The sequence below is a fragment of the Trachypithecus francoisi genome, unplaced genomic scaffold (genome assembly GCF_009764315.1).
Source record: "Trachypithecus francoisi isolate TF-2019V2 unplaced genomic scaffold, Tfra_2.0 Lachesis_group12, whole genome shotgun sequence".
In the NCBI taxonomy this organism is placed as follows: domain Eukaryota; kingdom Metazoa; phylum Chordata; class Mammalia; order Primates; family Cercopithecidae; genus Trachypithecus; species Trachypithecus francoisi.
Window position 1 is genome coordinate 35,803,107 of NW_022681457.1, and position 20,002 is coordinate 35,823,108.

The 20,002-nt window shown below is 36.0% G+C and overlaps 1 protein-coding gene across 2 annotated transcripts in view; it reads right to left on the reverse strand.

The window, feature by feature from the left end:
* The window catches only part of LRRIQ3 (leucine rich repeats and IQ motif containing 3), a 184,147-nt gene that overhangs the window by 44,673 nt on the left and 119,472 nt on the right, over positions 1–20,002 (reverse strand). The window contains exons 6-7 of one of the 2 annotated variants that reach the window (XM_033225311.1): positions 6,170–6,299; positions 2,280–2,372 (exon numbers count right to left, since the gene is read on the reverse strand). In XM_033225311.1, coding sequence (XP_033081202.1) covers positions 2,280–2,372; positions 6,170–6,299 — 223 coding nt within the window. The remainder of the gene's footprint in view (positions 1–2,279; positions 2,373–6,169; positions 6,300–20,002) is intronic. The other variant, XM_033225312.1, reaches the window with a different exon arrangement.

Sequence of the window (20,002 nt, forward strand, 5' to 3'; positions counted from 1 at the left end):
AAGTAATTTAGTTGATACTATTTTATATCCTAGACTAAAATTCAGTCATTCCAGCAAACAATCTAGGAGAATGGTTAAAAAAAAAAAAAAAAAAAGCACTGTTAAAATTGCATAAAGCACAAGTGAATTGAAATCAGAAAGATGTGATAAATTGGATGAATTTGGAAGAAAAATGGTGGAGACAGAAAATGTAACGTGTTTCAATGGAAACCATAAAATCACCTTTAGAGTCTTCATTTCAGATATAAGTGGATTTGGAGCAAGAAAAAGTATATAATAAAGGTAAAATAACTAAATCCTGCATAAATCTGATCACAGGCACTATGATACAATGACCCTCAAATAATTAAACTTTTGACCTTTTTTTCTGAATAGGAAGTAGCAGGTTTTTTTCTCAGAAATATCTTTTATGTAGCAGCTAGCATTTTCTGGAAAGTATTTGAATTTACTTCTTTATAACTGCATCTGAAATATAAATGGTACTTTGAAATAGCTGTAGAAGATTGGCCCATTCTCCAGCTATACTTACTATAAAGGGTTAAAAATCACTAACAGAACACACACTTTTAAGGTTTCAATTTCAGCCTTGTATGCCACATCGTTTCAGTATAAATCAATAAGTTTGTATGTTAATTTTTAATACTGAAAATGCTTCAGCAGCCGATGGAATAGGTATTCATGAAGTATAGCATTATTTTAAAATGTCTGATCTATAGTGTTATATCATTTTTGTAGAGAAAAATAAAAGAATTTGGATAAGCATTATAAAAAGAAGTTAGGAGAAATAATGGCCTTAAGTTAAAGATGATAAAAGCATCTATTATTAAAAACTAGCTAATTAATACAACAGGAATTTTGGATAATATTTATAACAAATTCAATCAGCAGCTAAAATGTCACATACAAGTAAATTACCATTTATTTGATAATATAAATGAGACAGTATAATATCTATCCTTAGTCACAAGTTCCAAGTAGGTACATGGAGACTTTGAACTTCATAATCTTCCAAAATTTCCACTGAAAGTTGTAATATCATCATTACAACAATATGCAAGCTCCATGACAGTAGGATTTCATATGCCCTAGTTGAATGTTGAATGCTTAGGGCTGATGAAAATATTTATCTAATATCACTAATCATTAAAGAAATGCAAATCAGGCCGGGCGCGGTGGCTCAAGCCTGTAAATCCCAGCACTTTGGGAGGCCGAGACGGGCGGATCACGAGGTCGGGAGATCGAGACCATCCTGGCTAACACGGTGAAACTCCGTCTCTACAAAAAAATACAAAAAACTAGCCGGGCGAGGTGGCGGGCGCCTGTAGTCCCAGCTACTCGGGAGGCTGAGGCAGGAGAATGGCGTAAACCTGGGAGGCGGAGGTTGCAGTGAACTGAGATCCGGCCACTGCACTCCAGCCCCAGTGACCGAGAGAGACTCCGTCTCAAAAAAAAAAAAAAAAAAAAAAAAAAAAAAAAAAGACATGCAAATCAAAACCACAGTGAAATGCTATCTCACATCAATCAGTCAGAATGGTTATAAAAAGTCAAAAAACAACAGATAATGCAAGATTGTGGAGAAAAGAAAAGGTTTATACACTGCTGATGGGAATATAAATTAGTTCACCCATTATGGGAAGCAGTTTGGCGATTTCTGAAATAAAATAGAATTACTATTTGGTCTAGCAATCCCATTATCGGTCACATACTCAAAGGAATATAAATTTTTCTATCACAAAGACACATGTACACATGTTCATCGCAGCACTATTCTCAATAGTAAAGACATGTAATCAACCTAGATGCCCATCAGTGGTAGACTGGATTTTTAAAATGTGGTACATAAACAACACGGAATACTATGCAGCCCCCAAAATAATGAGATAATGTTCTTTGCAGCAAGATGGATGGAGCTGGAGGCCATTATCCTAAGTGAACTAATGCAGGAATAGAAAATCAAATACCACAGGATCTCACTTATAAATGGGAGCTAAACATCAAGTACAGATGGATACAAAGAAGGGAGCAACAGACACTAGGCCCTACTGGAGAGTGGAGGGAGGCAAGAGGGAGAGGATCAAAAAAATACGTATTGGGCACTATGCTTATTACCTGGGTGAGGAAATAATCTGTACACCAAACCCCTGTGACATATAATTTACTCACATAATAAACCTGCATATGTACCCCTGAACTTAAAATGATACATATATGTATATATATATAATTGTTTAGCAATAACTTATGATTTAGTAAAAAGAAATCTAAGCATAATAAAATACCTCTCAATTTCAAAATCTGTTGAAGGGGTAGGAGGAAGGAGTTAAAGTATCTGTCCAGTAATCCACTCATTTTTATTTTATAAAATGAGGGGCCTGTAGGAAGAAAAGAAGACTGTGAAGTAATCTAACCTCCATGTCAACTGGAACTCCAGAAAAAATAGACAAATTATATTTTTCAGGAGAAAGACACCTTATCTATTGCATGCCTTTGGCAGGATGGACCCTGGCTAAAGATTGTTTATATATATATATATGTAATTGATTCCTTGTCTTTGCTATATATATACACACACATATATATACACACACACACACATATATAGATATAACTATACAAATTTTATAGTTATATATATAGTTTGTTAGATAGGTAAATTGCTTGTATGTATATATAACTACCATCTATCATCCATCTAGTTATATATAGTTATATAATTTTTTAGTGACAGGGTCTCGCTAAGTCACTCAGGCTAAAGTACAATAGCACGATCATAGCTCACTGCATCCTGCAAACCTCAAATGTTCCTCCCATCTTGGTCCCCCAAAACTCTGAGATTACAGGCATGAGCCACTGGGACTTGCCAGAATTGCTTCTGTGAAATAAACACAGAGTCTGTGAGGTGTGTTCCCTGGAAAATATCAATAAACTACACAATCCTCTGGAAAATCAAGTGAAAATACTTCGTAATGTAAAATTGCCTCTGTTGGAAGTAAACTCATAATCCTCACTAGAGACTTCGTTTTCCTGGGTCAGAAGTGCATATTCTCCAAGGGAAGAGAGGACCTAGAAAGCTACCCTTGATATCCCAGATGTCTCCTTGTTTCATTTGAGTCTCTTGATTGTATTCTTGATGTTATTAGTACAGTTTCATACTGAGGTAAGATCTTTGGTTTGTGTCATTCTAATTTGACAATCCAATAATGTTAAACTGATTTAGGAAGAAGAAAAAGTAAGGCACATATGTTTTGTATAACAATAAACATGTCATTTAGACTGGAGCATGTTCAAGACTGAAAGGCACTGTTATGCACCAGGACAACAGACACACACTGAGACTCTCTAGGGCCAAACTGGGACATGTAGTTATAGTACAAATGGCATGGGTCCCATTCATTAGTGTATTTACCTAATAAATATTTAAAAAGTTTTGCCAACTTTGAAAGTCTAGGTGAGAAAATGGAATAATATGGTCCCATATAGGAGTTGTAACACTCAGCAATATATTAATTATTCAGGCTGACCTTATATTAACAATATAAGCATTAGAAAATATATAGAATAACATGTTATTTCCAATTAAAAATTAACAAATCATATATTACTCTTATAGGTAGTTTGATTATCACCATTATATTTAGCCACACAAATATCAGTATTTAAGAATGATATCTAAAAGTTGGAATTACGGTAATAGGTGATATGAATAGCACTCAAACTAATCTATGCTCCATCAGAAACATTAAGCATCGCATATATCTCAAGTAAGTCTTATATAATGTCTAATGTTTAGGAATAGCTCAACAAATGAAGATACAAAAATGTGCAAGATTTGTAATTGATAATACCAGAACCATTACTTACTGAGGTGCGCTTTTCTTCGAGATTTTAGAGGCAGTATAAAATCTCGTGTGTTAGCTACATTATGTGATTCTTGTTCTTACCAACTAATTTAAGGACCATAGATGGGCTTTGGTGATCCCATGAACCTCCTAAAATTATAAATAAAATGCTTTTATGCATATATATATATTTTTTTTAATTGAGAGAGATTAATTTTTATCACATTCTTACATTTCTTCATATTTGGGCTTGTGAACAAAGAAGAAAACATAATCAGTGCTCAGGAGTAATAGTATCTAGGAAATAGGTCTACTGAGAGATGATCCATATTGTGGGGCAATTTATGCTCACATCTATGCTTTGATTATGAAGAGATATCTAGCCTAGTTGGAAGTAGGTACCTATTAGCAGACTGTACCATTTTGAAAAAAAAATTAATCCTCAGTCATTTGCTCAAATTCCCTTTACCTTAGAAGGCAGGAGTAATAGCTAGAATTTATGATATCCAGAATTAACTTTTGGTATGAAATTTTGATTATTCAAATATTCTGACCATAATGTTCTTTATAATTTATATATACTTAATACATTTTCAAAGGATAAATATAACAAAATATTGATAACACTAAAAATGTCTTTGGCTCATAATTTAGAATTTTTGATACTCAGAAGGTTGATTTCTTTTTCTCAATGCCTTGAGATTATTGACAGCATAAAAATCATAAAGTTTAAAATACCTCAAAAGCATTAAATATTGTCAATGCATTTACTTCTTTACTTCTATTCCCTCTTAACCTTCTCCAACATGGTTCCTCTCTCTGCTACTTCATTGAATTTGCTTTTGTCAAGGCCACCGTTGGTATCTATATTCCAGATTCAATAAATACTATTTAGTTTTCATATTCCAAGACTTTTGGCCAGGTGAGATGGCTCACGCTTATAATCCCAGCAGTTTGGGAGGCCGAGGCAGTTGATTGCCTGAGCTCAGGAGTTCAAGACCAGCCTGGGCAACATGGTGAAATTTCATCTCTACAAGAAATCCAAAAGATAGCTGTGCATGGTGGCATATGCCTGTAGTCCCAGCGACTTAGGAGGCTGAGGTGGAGGATCGCTTGATCCCAGGGGGTCGAGGGTGCACTGAGCTATAATCACTCCACTGCACTCAAACTTAGGTGACAGAGTGAGACAGTTTTAAAACAAACAAACAAACCAAAAGACCACACACACAAAGTCTTTTCAACTGGCCTTCCATACAGTTGAACAGTCCATTCTTTTTTTAAAAAAAATAGTTTTATTAAATTAGTACATGTGTAAAAATGGAGAACTGATGAAATAAAGCCACTGGCAATGAGGAACTAACAGAGTTTGACCAATTCATTTGCAAAGAAGAGAAAATCAAATGGGATAAAGACACCATCATGGGATTTAAAAAGAAAGATTTGAATATTTAAGAATGAGCAGAAGCCCTTAAGAAAAATAAGACCTTCAAATTATTTTACAAAAGTGATTTTATGATTCTTCTGTGAAAGATAAAGAAAAGCATATCTAATCATGACAAATTTTACCAGAACAAATTTTGTAAGACAAAAACAAGATCACATTTAAAACTAAAATTTTATCAGTGATAATGTAAGACAATATGCATTTTTATTCAACAAAAATCAGTATGTCGAAAGTCTGAAAGAAATTTAATAACTTATAAATTTTAACTAATTTGCAGTAATTATTCTGATACTTGACAGATTTCCTGAAGGAGGTACAATGCTGACATAGTCATACAGTAACAAAGCTATCAGTTCAATGATTCTTGCTAACAAAAATTTCTCATAATTCCCAACTTCTACCCCAAATGAGGTTCTTGATATCCATAAAATAACCTTCTGAATATGTATATTTGGAAATTATTGAATAAGATATAATTTTTTAACATTGCTGTAATATTTTTAATGGGAATAGAGAATATATAGAGAAAAGTGAACAAATCACAGGTGTATAGCTGGATGAATTCTTCCAACTCGTATAACCATCACACAGATCAAGACATAATATTATCAAAATCCTAGATGCCTGTCTGTAATTTCTTCTACTCACTACTCCCCTATGAAGATAATTATCATTTTTTAGCTTTTTATACATGGATTACATGTACTCTTTTGTGTCTGGCTTCATTTGCTCCAAGATATGGATTTTTTATCTAGAAGTCTCAACACATATTTCATTAGACTTTTGGATTTATACTTGCCAATCAACATGCCCAATTTCTAATTACATTATTTACTCTTCATCAAAATATATTTATTAAATACAATTAAAAATTCATATAACTAACCTTTTTGAATGAGATGTCTTGATGTTTTTGATTTCATGCCAAGATCTTTTGGTTTTAATTCACATAAAATAGAGGAAACATGTTTTCTGTGTTCACTGGAAGTTTTTAAATCAACAGGATAATATATATTCTGTGAAAATAAAAGCAATGACAATGATAATATCTCATGTGTTTTAGAGTTCTCCAAGTGTTCTCACATGAATTATACATTATCATGATTGACTTTCATTTAAAATACAAAAACAAAAACCTGTGAGGTAGGCAGGGTTAAGAAAAAAATTTTTAAAGCTCCATTGTGTATAATTTTAACAATCGGTCTTTCTACTAATATTGGCCAATGCCATAAGAGAGATTGAGGGAAAGAGAGACCTGCCAGGAGAATGCCGTGACAAAAGGAACAAGGGAAGAGGGAAAATAAGGAATAAACAAAGAGAAGCAAGATAGTTTTCCCCAGAAAGCCTGAAGGAAGATTAAGAGTAATAAAGGGAGGGACAAAATTATTTCACAGAGCACTTAAAGGCAGTAACATGCAGGAGGAAAAGGAGGGACAATAACACAGAAAGAAAGGAAGGGAGAAATGGGACCAGAATTATCACGTTTTAAAACTACAAATGGGCCAGGTGCAGGGGCTCATGCCTGTAACCCCAGCGCTTTGGGAGGCCAAGGCAGGTGGATCAACTGAGGTCAGGAGTTCGAGCTCAGCCTGGTCAACATGGCGAAACCATGTCTCTACTAGAAATATGAAAATTAGCCAGGTGTGGTGGTGCATGCCTGTAACCCCAGCTACTCAGGAGGCCAAGGCAGGGGGATCACTTGAACCCAGGAGGTGGAGATTGCAGTGAGGTGAGATTGAGCCATTGCATGCCAGCCTGGGCAAAAGAGTGAGACTCCGTCTCAGGAAAAAAAAAAAAAAAGGGACAAATGGATCAGCTATGTGTGGGAAGAAGAGTAGCAAGTAGAATATTGAAGAGGAGCTTCATGGGGAACAGAGGCATTGTGGAATGTAACTGTATAGTAGCTGTGAACCGGGTGGGATGTTTTAGAAACAGTGTTATCTACTTTCCTCTTCACAGTTCATCCAGGACTGTTATGGAGCTTTCATCAAGTTATCAGGGGCAAAGGCTCTTTCAAAATTCCTTTATCATCTCTTAGTGTATCTGCATGGGTACTATCCTCAAACTTTTCACATGAATCAAAATAGCTACTAGAGCTCCAAACACCGTTTCAGTCAGAAGTTGGAGGACAAGGGAAATGACAATAGGACACAGGCCATGTATCTTAAGGAGCTTTTCCAGAGGTTCTTCAAATAACTTCTGTTGAATATCTCATTGGCCCCGTATCCCGCTATGAAGGGGAGGGTAAGGAATGCTAGGCGTTTTGCTGCCTGGAATGAAATTTGGGCCCTTTACCATGGTAGAATAACACAGTATATATTGGTAGGCAACCAATAGTCTCTATCATAGAGAAAAAGTTCAGAAGGTTAGATGAGGGTATCTGTTTATATATTAAAAAACTTTCTCGGAATATGATACTTTCTTTGGTAAGAAACACTGATCTAACTTCTGAAGACTCACAAATATCTATTTTCACGTAGATCTTTCTGAGGTCTTTGCTTTTGTGTATTTGTTTCTGGAACATTTACATAGTGCTTATCATTTGCCATTGTGAAGTTCTTTATGACTATTAACTCATTTAATAATCATAACAACCATAAACTGAGCTCTTTCACATGGACATCTCATACTCAAGAGAATCAAAACCATATTTTTTTCCTCCAAATATATTAGTTCTTAGTCCTAGTTTCAGTGAATGGCACCATGTTTGTTTAAGAAGAAGAAAGTCAGGTAAACTCTCTGATATGTCACAGCTGACAGAATTTTCAAATAGAGAATTCATCCTCACATTTCCCCCACTACTTTGACCTGTTAGCTGTTCAAATCTCCTTTATTTGATAATTTAGAAAAGACACTTGGATATGTGCCTCAGTCCCCTGTACTTACAATTTTCTGAGTTTCTATTACTTAAATGTTGTATGTGATATTCTCTAATTTACTTATCAAAAACAATTTGTCTTCAAGCAGTGACTCATAGGGTAAGGGCTTTCTAATGCTCATTATAGGTGTTAAGTATCATCTGTTCCTGGAATAAACCTGTTTTTATTTTTCATTTAAAAATTCTTCACTTATCAACTCTTACACAAGACAATGTTTTTTCATTCTTTATGTGATAAAATCACCTCATGTCGCTGGAAACACAAATAAGGACTTTTAAGCTCATATATTCTCTTTACATTTAAAAATTTTTCAATCTTGCCAAGGATAATTAAAATTAAAGAAGTCACAATACCAAAACATATTGTCAAAATATGACACAATTTTAAGTAATGCTGCTTCTATTTTCATTTAGGCCTTGGTTTTTCTATTAGATAAGTACGACAAAATACAATGTGTGGCACTATTTTGCAATCCAGTTTGTAACAACAACTCTAAATACTTTTTCAGCCTCAAATTCTTCTGCAAGTCCTCTTCATGTTACATCATCACTCTTGTATTTTCCTACTTCTAAGAATTTTGCTCTATTTGGAAACTTCTCTCTGTTTCTCCCTCCTAACAATGCAATTCATCACATGTTGAAAATAACCTCAAATTGCATTTGAACCATAGAAATGTGTCATTTCTTTCTTCTATATATCTCACTTTTATCCTACCCATGATAAAATAATGAGTACGTTCAGTGATCCTGTTTCCACTAGCACTTACACCTTTAGATTCCCCTGAAAAAAACGAGAACTCTCCCTCCAAAAATCTGCCAAATTTGAGATATCCAAACTCTATCACAAATACAGTTAATTCATAGATTCATGAAATGTAAAGGGTCAGAAATTAAGTAGATCGCTAGTTAGCTCCTTTTAGAAACATATTTACTTCATTTCTCCTAATTATCCTTTTTCATGTATCTGGCTGTCATTGTTTGTCACGTTTTATAAAAATACTTCCTTCCTTGTTTTTAGAAAAGAAGAATTCATGACAAAGGGTACATATATGACAGGGGAACAAATCTATAGAAAGATGATCAAAGGCCGGGCGCGGTGGCTCAAGCCTGTAATCCCAGCACTTTGGGAGGCCGAGATGGGCGGATCACGAGGTCAGAGATCGAGGCTATCCTGGCTAACACGGTGAAACCCCGTCTCTACTAAAAACTACAAAAAACTAGCCGGGCGACGTGGCGGCACCTGTAGTCCCAGCTACCGGGAGGCTGAGACAGGAGAATGGCGTGAACCCGGGAGGCGGAGCTTGCAGTGAGCTGAGATCCGGCCACAGCACTCCAGCCTGGGTGACAGAGTGAGACTCCGTCTCAAAAAAAAAAAAAAAAAAAAAAAAAAAAAAAAAGAAAGATGATCAAAAAATTTAAACCTCTAAAGGAACTGAGGCTTACACAAACTGCAAAAGTAAAGAAATGGGCTTTTCTGTTATATGTAATGCAAGAAAGGAAAGAGAATGTGTGCACTTACTGATTGATCTTTGAGATCATAGAGAAGGAAAAGTTATCAGAAGACTGGGAATGTTCTAATAACGATCTCATTTTCGATAACAGAAAGTATATTCGATTACCTACCTTACCTTAGACTTAACGCTGGTCCTCAATAATTGCAGAAAATATTTTAAGGATATTTGGTAGCACTTAGTAAAGGAATAATAATCAAGGAATATTATAAGTTGACAATAAGCTAATTATATGAGATGCAATTTCATTTTTAACATGGTCAAAATTAATTCAGGTTCAAATATCCTTGGCATGATAAACCTGTATTCAGCGGTATGTTTGATAAAATCTTTCATTACTTTTAGATAGAGATCAGAAATGCTGAGTGACCATGAAAGACTGAAGATTAATAAAATGATGCCAAGCTGAAGGGAGGTATCCAATGTCATGATACATGGTTCTGTTTTCAGCTCCATTCTGATCAATGTTTATATAAATGAGAAGTAAAATATAAAAGAAATGGTTGCTACATTTTCCAATGAAATAATAAAAAACCAAAATCAATTAATACCGAACAAAAATCTAAGATAGTGTCAACAGCCTGGAGTAAATTAAGTGGATTAAGTAAAACAGAAATAAATATTGCACTTGGGCAAAATATACTTAATCACTGGGGTACATGATGGTGATTTAAAAACATGAGTGATAAGACATATTATATTTATAAAATACATTTTAGTTAAAAGTAAATTAGTTAGAAATTCATTTATGATGTGACCCTAAGCTGTATTAAGCATTTCGTTGAGAATGGAAGAAGCAATAGTTTTACCATATTCACTTCCGAAGAACTATGTCAGATCAGGAAAACATATTTTCAGATGATTTCAGATAACCTAGAACATGAATAGTAAGCAGCCTACCTACTGAATTATTGTAAATGTAAGCCCTATATAAATAGGCTATAGTTAAGTCCAGCATAGAGAAAAGATAAAGGGAGATTCAGGGTCCCTATCTCCTCCACTATCCATCTTTTTCATTTTGAAAAATACTGCTAAAAAATAATTTTTTTCAACTCAGAAATACTTAGAATTTGTTCTTTAACCCTTCTTCTGAAACCTTATGTCTAAACTATCAGCAAATCTTGGCAAGGTTATTTCCAAAATATATTTTAAATATGCTCCCTTCTCTAAATTTTCAGCTACTTCTCCATTCTACAGCTATAATCATCTATTTCTGGTCAATCACAAATACCTCTTATTGGACTCTGCCTTCACCCTGGCTTTTATAATATACATTTACATTGTCAAAATGTAAATCCAATCATGTTTCTCTTTTAGCTTTAAATCCTCCAACTGTTCAAGATGCTAAGTCCTTTCTATGAGGTATAGAACATCATCAAAATATGGTTCCTGACCACACAGCCAAGCTCATCTCATGCTATTGTTGACCTGGTTCATTATAGTCCTGCTATACTAGATTTCATGCAGTCCCTTGAACAAACCCCAAACAAAATAAGCTATTGCATGCCTCAGGTCCTTGTGTAAGATCTTTCTTCTGCCTGCAACATTCTCCTTCCTATAATATGCATGGCTAGCTCCTTTTCCTTCAGGACTTTAAATATTATCTCCTCAGAAAAACCGTCCATAACAATCTTATGAAAAATAGTCTTCCTCCTATTATTCTCTATCTCAACATCCTACTTGTTTTATTTATAAAATTTATCACAATTTTGCTTGCTAACATGGGTTAAGATTTGTTTTTTCTTCCTACAATCGAATCCACGAGGGTAAGGACTTTGCTTTTCTTTTTTCACTCAATGCTGAGAATGTTCTCTGACACTCAGTAGATACTCAATAATTATTTGTTAAATGTTGAATGAATATAGCCAAAGAGAAATAGCAGAAGGAATGAGTGGAGATTTAGAAACTTCAGTTCAATATGATGTAAAACAAAGCTCCATTCTTTGGAGACAGTCCAACAACCAGAAATAATTTTAAAAGAAACGTGTAGCTTGTATTTTCTACAGGACTTTGCCCAATAACTCATTCAACATTCTCTTCTTTTCTTCCTGAATTCTTTAACATCTTTCTGTTACTCCAAATCTTCTCACTCAGCAACCCTTCACAACTCTTGCATCTCTTTATAAACTGTTTATCATGATTCTCTGAATTTAGTTTCTCTGAATTTTTGGTGTCTTAGATTCTGTGAATTTTTTGTTGTCTCTATCAATTTATGAATTTCTCAATTTGTCACACACACAAAATCAAAACATAAACGTCTGGTAAGAATAATTATATCTTTACTCAGATACATCTATCTACCTGTTCTGTTGATTCTACATCACACACACACAAAAAAACCCAAAACAGCAACAAAAGAGCCATCCTTATGTAATTTAGAGGGAAGAAGCTAAGAAAAAATAATCTATAATAGGTATAGAAGTGGGGGAGACAAATGTATATTAATAAATCTCATCTAATAATAATAATTTCTCAGAGCATTATTGAAAATTGGAATAGATTATCTGAGGAGCCATAGAGCTCTCCACAATTGAAAAATTAAATAAGTACCTGGTTATAAAAGTCAGATGGATTATTGTACTAGATATTTATTTTCCCGAGAGATAGTGATTTATCTTTAAAAATTAAGGAGCGTTAGCAGTGGTAACAATTGCCTCTATCTTATTTCTAGATCAAGAGTAAACACTTTATACTGAACTTTGCTGTCTTTCAAATTCAAGTTGCATTTTCAACCCTTCCTAGTTTGAGTTTCCCAAAGTAGCTTAGTTAGAGCTCTATAAAATTGTAATTTTGTTTTCACATTTTGAATGATACAAATCAGAGTGCCAATCCAGATCTTACCTTTTTCAGATAATATTCAAAGAGATTATACTAAAACACAAACAGAAAGAGTCGCCCTTATTTGTTTGAATGAAAATTGTTAGCTCTAGTGTTTGGCAGCACAGCCTTTCATTAACGTAGTAAACAAAGCCTTCATCTTAGGGGGAGGTTAATGTGTACAGCAATCCACATATGGAAAGTAAATAGTGTTGTCCTCAAAGTGGGTAAACTATCGAGTAGCACTTGAACTCTGCTTTAAGTACTGGTTAACAAGAAAAACCATGGAGAAAGGGGCATGGTTCAAATGGTTTAACATAAGTTTTACCAGAAATAGTTACGAAAAAGTAACTCTAAAAAGTTACTTAAAAAAGATAACCCCTTTAAGTGACTGGCAGGTTTAACTGCTGTTTGAAAAATTGCTACTACCCTGCATTTGATACCAATCTTACTTTATCTTAAGAGAGAGAACTAGAAATGAAAATACCCTTGCTACATGGGAAAGAATCCAAAAAGAAAATAAACACAGGAAACATATTGTATAAATATAATAAATGTGACATTTCTCTTCCATACACAAAGTAGCCGAGAAATGGGGCACCTGAATATATTATGCTGCAAGTGTCCAGTTTAAGAACACATGACAAAAAAGATAATAGAAAGCTTATGTTCCCTTAGTTCAAGAACTGTCTAATAGTCTAAGGTCTGTCATTACCAAGATTGGAAGCACCAATGTGTAAATTAATGATGCCTACTCTTAGCTACACTACAGTGGATACCTGGTAGCAACTTTTGTAGAATTGAGTAAAAAAGAGGTGTTGCAAACTTCCATGAGATTTTAGAGCAGGTTATAGTTTCAAATTGAGGAAAAAACAATGCTAGTTTGTGTATTGTAATAATTGAAACTAGGTAGAATAAGTAAAAGAAAGGACATGGGGAAATTTTAGAGTATACAGTTTTCATTTTATTTGAAAATCTCTCCAAAAATGTATTTGATTAATTCTTATTTACATTTCAATACAATTCTATTCACAACCCAATTTTTCCAGTACATGGATTACATTATCTGGTACCTAACATATTATTAGTAATGATTAAAAATAATTCTATATCTTTAAAGATCTCATTTTAAACAGAATATAACTCTTCCTTAAATAATTAATATCATTGTTTATAATGTTCAAAGCATTTGTTGCATTCTACTTTATATCATAGTTATGTCCATTGCTCACCCCTAGTAAAAATTACTCTCTCTGATGACTGGGGCTGTGGTTTACTTATCTTGATATTTCTGCACCACTTTGATTGTTTTCTTCAATCTGTTGCATTATCAAGTCACGAGTAAAAAAAAAACATGATAAATTTGATTATTCAACAACTATGTATTGAATGCCAGCTATATCCATGGCACAATACTAGACACAGGCATAAAGTTATTATTAGTAAATATTTAAATTATGTCTTTTTCAAAATATTTCATAATTTACTGATTATTTCCCTATGTAGATGTGAAAACAAGAAAAAAAACATTGAAAGCCAGAAAAAGACAGTAGAAAGCATAAGCTAAATTCTTAAGCTCCTGATAAATATCTGTATTTTTTTTTTTATTATACTTTAAGTTCTAGTGTACCTGTGCACAACGTGCAGGTTTGTTACATATGTATACTTGTGCCATGTTGGTGTGCTGCACCCATCAAATCGTCAGTACCCGTCAACTCGTCATTTACATCAGGTATAACTCCCAATGCCATCCCTCCCCCCTCCCCCCTCCCCATAATAGGCATTGGTGTGTGATGTTCCCCTTCCAGAATCCAAGTGATCTCATTGTTCAGTTCCCACCTATGAGTGAGAACATGCGGTGTTTGGTTTTCTGTTCTTGCAGTAGTTTGCTGAAAATGATGGTTTCCAGCTGCATCCATGTCCCTACAAAGGACACAAACTCACCCTTTTTTATGGCTGCATGGGATGCCATGGTGGATATGTGCCACATTGTCTTAATCCAGTCTGTCACTGATGGACATCTGGGTTAATTCCAAGTCTTTGCTATTGTGAATAGTGCCGCAATAAACATACATGTGCATGTGTCTTTATAGCAGCATGATTTATAATCCTTTGGGTATATACCCAGTAATGGGATCGCTGGGTCATATGGTATTTCTAGTTCTAGATCCTTGAGGAATCGCCATACTGTTTTCCATAAAGGTTGAACCAGTTGACAATCCCACCAACAGTGTAAAAGTGTTCCTATTTCTCCACATCCTCTCCAGCACCTGTGGTTTCCTGACTTTTTAATGATTGCCATTCTAACTGGTGTGAGATGGTATCTCATTGTGGTTTTGATTTGCATTTCTCTGGTGGCCAGTGATGACAAGCATTTTTTCATGTGCCTGTTGGCTGTATGCATGTCTTCTTTTGAGAAATGTCTATTCATATCCTTTGCCCACTTTTTGATGGGGTTGTTGGTTTTTTTCTCGTAGATTTGTTTGAGTTCTTTGTAGGTTCTGGATATTAGCCCTTTGTCAGATGAGTAGATTGCAAAAATTTTCTCCCATTCTGTAGGTTGCCTGTTCACTCTGATGGTAGTTTCTTTTGCTGTGCAGAAGCTTTTTAGTTTAATTTTATCCCATCTGTCAATTATGGCTTTTATTGCTGTTTCTTTTGGTGTTTTAGACATGAAGTCCTTGCCCATGCCTGTGCCCTGAATGGTATTACCTAGGTTTTCTTCTAGGGTTTTTATGGTTTTAGGTCTAACATTTAAGTCTCTAATCCATCTTGAATTAATTTTCATATACAGAGTAAGGTATGGATCCAGTTTCAGCTTTCTACTTATGGCTAGCCAATTTTCCCAGCACATTTATTAAAGAGGGAATCCTTTCCCCATTTCTTGTTTTTCTCAGGTTTATCAAAGATCAGATGGCTGTAGATACGTGGTATTATTTCTGAGGGCTCTGTTCTGTTCCATTGGTCTACATCTCTGTTTTGGGACCAGTACCATGCTGTTTTGGTTACTGTAGCCTTGTAGTACAGTTTGAAGTTAGGTAGCAAGATGCCTCCAGCTTTGTTCTTTTGACTTAGGATTGTCTTGGCAATGTGGGGTCTTTTTTGGTTCGATATGAACTTTAAAGCAGTTTTTTCCAATTCTGTGAAGAAAGTCATTGGTAGCTTAATGGGAATGGCATTGAATCTATAGATTACCTTGGGCAGTATGGCCATTTTCATGATATTGATTCTTCCTATCCATGAGCATGGAATGTTCTTCCATTTGTTTGTGTCCTCTTTTATTTCACTGAGCAGTGGTTTGTAGCTCTCCTTGATGAGGTCCTTTACATCCCTTGTAAGTTGGATTCCTAGGTATTTCATTCTCTTTGAAGCAATTGTGAATGGAAGTTCCTTCATGATTTGGCTCTTTGTTTGTTTGTTACTGGTGTATAAGAATGCTTGTGATTTTTGCACACTGATTTTGTATCTTGAGACTTTGCTGAAGTTGCTTATCAGCTTAAGGAGATTTTGGGCTGAGGTAATGGGGTTTTCTAAATATACAACCATGTCATCTGCAAACAGGGACAATTTAACTTCTTCTTTTCCTAACTGAATACCCTTGATTTCTTTCTCTTGCCTCATTGCCCTAGCCAGAACTTCCAACACTATGTTGAATAGGAGTGGTGAGAGAGGGCATCCCTGTCTTGTGCCAGTTTTCAGAGGGAATGCTTCCAGTTTTTGCCCATTCAGCATGATATTGGCTGTGGGTTTGTTATAAATAGCTCTTATTATTTTGAGATACATTCCATCAATACCGAATTTACTGAGAGTTTTTAGCATGAAGGGCTGTTGAATTTTGTCAAAGGCCTTTTCTGCATCTATTGAGATAATCATGTGTTTTTTGTCTTTGGTTCTGTTTATATGCTGGATTACATTTATTGATTTGCATATGTTGAACCAGCCTTGCATTCCAGGGATGAAGCCCACTTGATCATGGTACATAAGCTTTTTGATGTGCTGCTGGATTTGGTTTGCCAGTATTTTATTGAGGATTTTTGTATTGATGTTCATCAGGGATATTGGTCTAAAATTCTCTTTTTTTGTTGTGTCTCTGTCAGGCTTTGGTATCAGGATGATGTTGGCCTCATAAAATGAGTTAGGGAGGATTCCCTCTTTTTCTATTGATTGCAATAGTTTCAGAAGGAATGGTACCAGCTCCTCCTTGTACCTCCGGTAGAATTTGGCTGTGAATCCGTCTGGTCCTGGACTTTTTTTGGTTGGTAGGCTATTAATTATTGCCTCAATTTCAGAGCCCGCTATTGGTCTATTCAGGGATTCAACGTCTTCCTGGTTTAGTCTTGGAGAGTGTAAGTGTCCCGGAAATTATCCATTTCTTCTAGGTTTTCTAGCTTATTTGCATAGAGGTGTTTATAGTATTTTCTGATAGTAGTTTGTAGTTCTGTGGGGTCGGTGGTGATATCCCCTTTATCATTTTTTATTGCATCTATTTGATTCTTCTCTCTTTTCTTATTAGTCTTGCTAGTGTCCTATCAATTTTGTTGATCTTTTCAAAAACCAACTCCTGGATTCATTGATTTTTTGGAGGGTTTTTTGTGTCTCAATCTCCTTCAGTTCTGCTCTGATCTTAGTTATTTCTTGCCTTCTGCTAGCTTTTGAATGTGTTTGCTCTTGCTTCTCTAGTTCTTTTAATTGTGATGTTAAGGTGTCAATTTTAGATCTTTCCTGCTTTCTCTTGTGGGCATTTAGTGCTATAAATTTCCCGCTACACATTGCTTTAAATGTGTCCCAGAGATTCTGGTGTGTTGTATCTTTGTTCTCATTGGTTTCAAAGAACATCTTTATTTCTGCCTTCAGTTCGTTATGTACCCAGTAGTCATTCAGGAGCAGCTTGTTAAGTTTCAATGTAGTTGAGTGTTTTTGATTGATTTTCTTAGTCCTGAGTTCTAGTTTGATTGCACTGTGGTCTGAGAGACTGTTATAATTTCTGTTCTTTTACACTTGCTGAGGAGTGCTTTACTTGCAACTATGCAGTCAATTTTGGACTAAGTGCAATGTGGTGCTGAGAAGAATCTATATTCTGTTGCCTTGGGGTGGAGAGTTCTGTAGATGTCTATTAGGTCCACTTGGTGCAGAGTTGAGTTCAATTCCTGAATATTCTTGTTAACTTTCTGTCCCGTTGATCTGTCTAATGTTGACGGTGTGGTGTTGAAGTCTCCCATTATTATTGTATGGCAGTCTAAGTCTCTTTGTAAGTCTCTAAGGACTTGCTTTATGAATCTGGGTGCTCCTGTATTGGGCGCATATATATTTAGGAGAGTTAGCTCTTCCCGTTGAATTGATCCCTTTACCATTATGTAATGGCCTTCTTTGTCTCTTTTGATCTTTGATGGTTTAAAGTCTGTTTTATCAGAGACTAGGATTGCAACCCCTGCTTTTTTTTGTTCTCCATTTGCTTGGCAGATTGTCCTCCATCCCTTTATTTTGAGCCTATGTGTATCTCTGCATGTGAGATGGGTCTCCTGAATACAGCAGACTGATGGGTCTTGACTCTTTATCCAATTTGCCAGTCTGTGTCTTTTAATTGGACCATTTAGTCCATTTACATTCAAGGTTAATATTGTTATGTGTGAACTTGATCCTATCATTGTGATATTAGCTGGTTATTTTGCTTGTTAGTTGATGCAGTTTCTTCCTAGCATCGATGGTCTTTACATTTTGGCATGCTTTTGCAATGGCTGGTACCGGTTGTTCCTTTCCATGTTTAGTGCTTCCTTCAGGATCTCTTGGATGGCAGGCCTGGTGGTGACAAAATCTCTAAGCATTTGCTTATCTGTAAAGGATTTTATTTCTCCTTCACTTATGAAACTTAGTTTAGCTGGATGTGAAATTCTGGGTTGAAAATTCTTTTCTTTAAGAATGTTGAATATTGGCCCCCACTCTCTTCTGGCTTGTAGAGTTTCTGCTGAGAGATCTGCTGTTAGTCTGATCGGCTTCCCTTTGTGGGTAAGCTGACCTTTCTCTCTGGCTGCCCTTAACATTTTTTCCTTCATTTCAACTTTGCTGAATCTGACATTTATGTATTTTGGAGTTGCTCTTCTCGAGGAGTATCTTTGTGGCATTCTTTGTATTTCCTGAATATGAATGTTAGCCTGCCTTACTCGGTTGGGGAAGTTCTCCTGGATGATATCCTGAAGAGTGTTTTCCAACTTGGTTCCACTTTCCCCCTCACTTTCAGGCACACCAATCAGACGTAGATTTGGTCTTTTCACATAATCCCATATTTCTTTGAGGCTTTGTTCATTTCTTTTTCCTTTTTTTTCTCTAGACTTCTCGCTTCATTTCATTCATTTGATCTTCAATCGCTGATACTCTTTCTTACAGTTGATCGAGTCGGTTACTGAAGCTTGTGCATTTGTCACGTATTTCTCGTGTCATGGTTTTTATTCTGTCCGTTTGTGGCCTTCTCTGCATTGATTATTCTAGTTACAGATTCTTACATCCTTTTTTCAGGATTTTTAGTTTCTTTGTGCTGGGTACGTAGTTCCTCCTCTAGCTCTGAGAAGTTTGATCAACTGAAGCCTTCTCTCAGCTTATCAAAGTCATTCTCCGCCCAGCTTTGATCCATTGCTGGTGATGAGCTGTGTTCCTTTGGAGGGGGAGATGCATTCTGATTTTTTGAAGTTTTTGAATTTCCAGCCTTCTGCCCTGCTTTTTCCCCATCTTTGTGGTTTTATCTGCCTTTGATCTTTGATGCTGGTGATGTAATGATGGGGTTTTGGTGTGGTGTGGGGGTCCTTTCTGTTTGCTAGTTTTCCTTCTAACAGTCAGGACCCTCAGCTGTAGGTCTGTTGGAGATTGCTTGAGGTCCACTCCAGATCCTGTTTGCCTGGGTATCAGCAGCGGAGGCTGCAGAAGATAGAATATTGCTGTACAGTGAATGCTGCTGTCTGATTCTTGCTCTGGAAGCTTCGTCTCAGGGATGTACCCCACCATGTGAGGTGTGAGGTGCCGGTCTGCACCTAGTGGGGGAGATGTCCCCCAGTTAGGCTACTCAGGGGTCAGGGACCCTCTTGAGTAGGCAGACTGTCCGTTCTCAGATCTCAACCTCTGTGCTGGGAGATCCACTGCTCTCTTCAAAGCTGTCAGAGACGGTCATTAACATCTGCAGAGGTTTCTGCTTTTTTTTTTTTTGCTGTGCCCTCTCCCCAGAGGTGGAGTCTACAGAGACAGGCAGGTCTCCTTGAGCTGCGATGGGCTCCACCCAGTTCAAGCTTCCTACTTTGTTTACCTACTTAAGTCTCAACAATGGTGGATGCCTCTCCCCTAGTCTCACTGCTGCCTTGCAGTTAGATCTCAGACTGCTGTGCTAGCAATGAGGGAGGCTCCGTGGGCGTGGGACCCTCCTGGCCAGGTGTGGGATATAATCTCCTGGTGTGCCATTTGCTAAGACCCTTGGTAAAGCACAGTATTAGGGTGGGAGCTACCCAATTTTCCAAGTGTTGTGTGTCTCAGT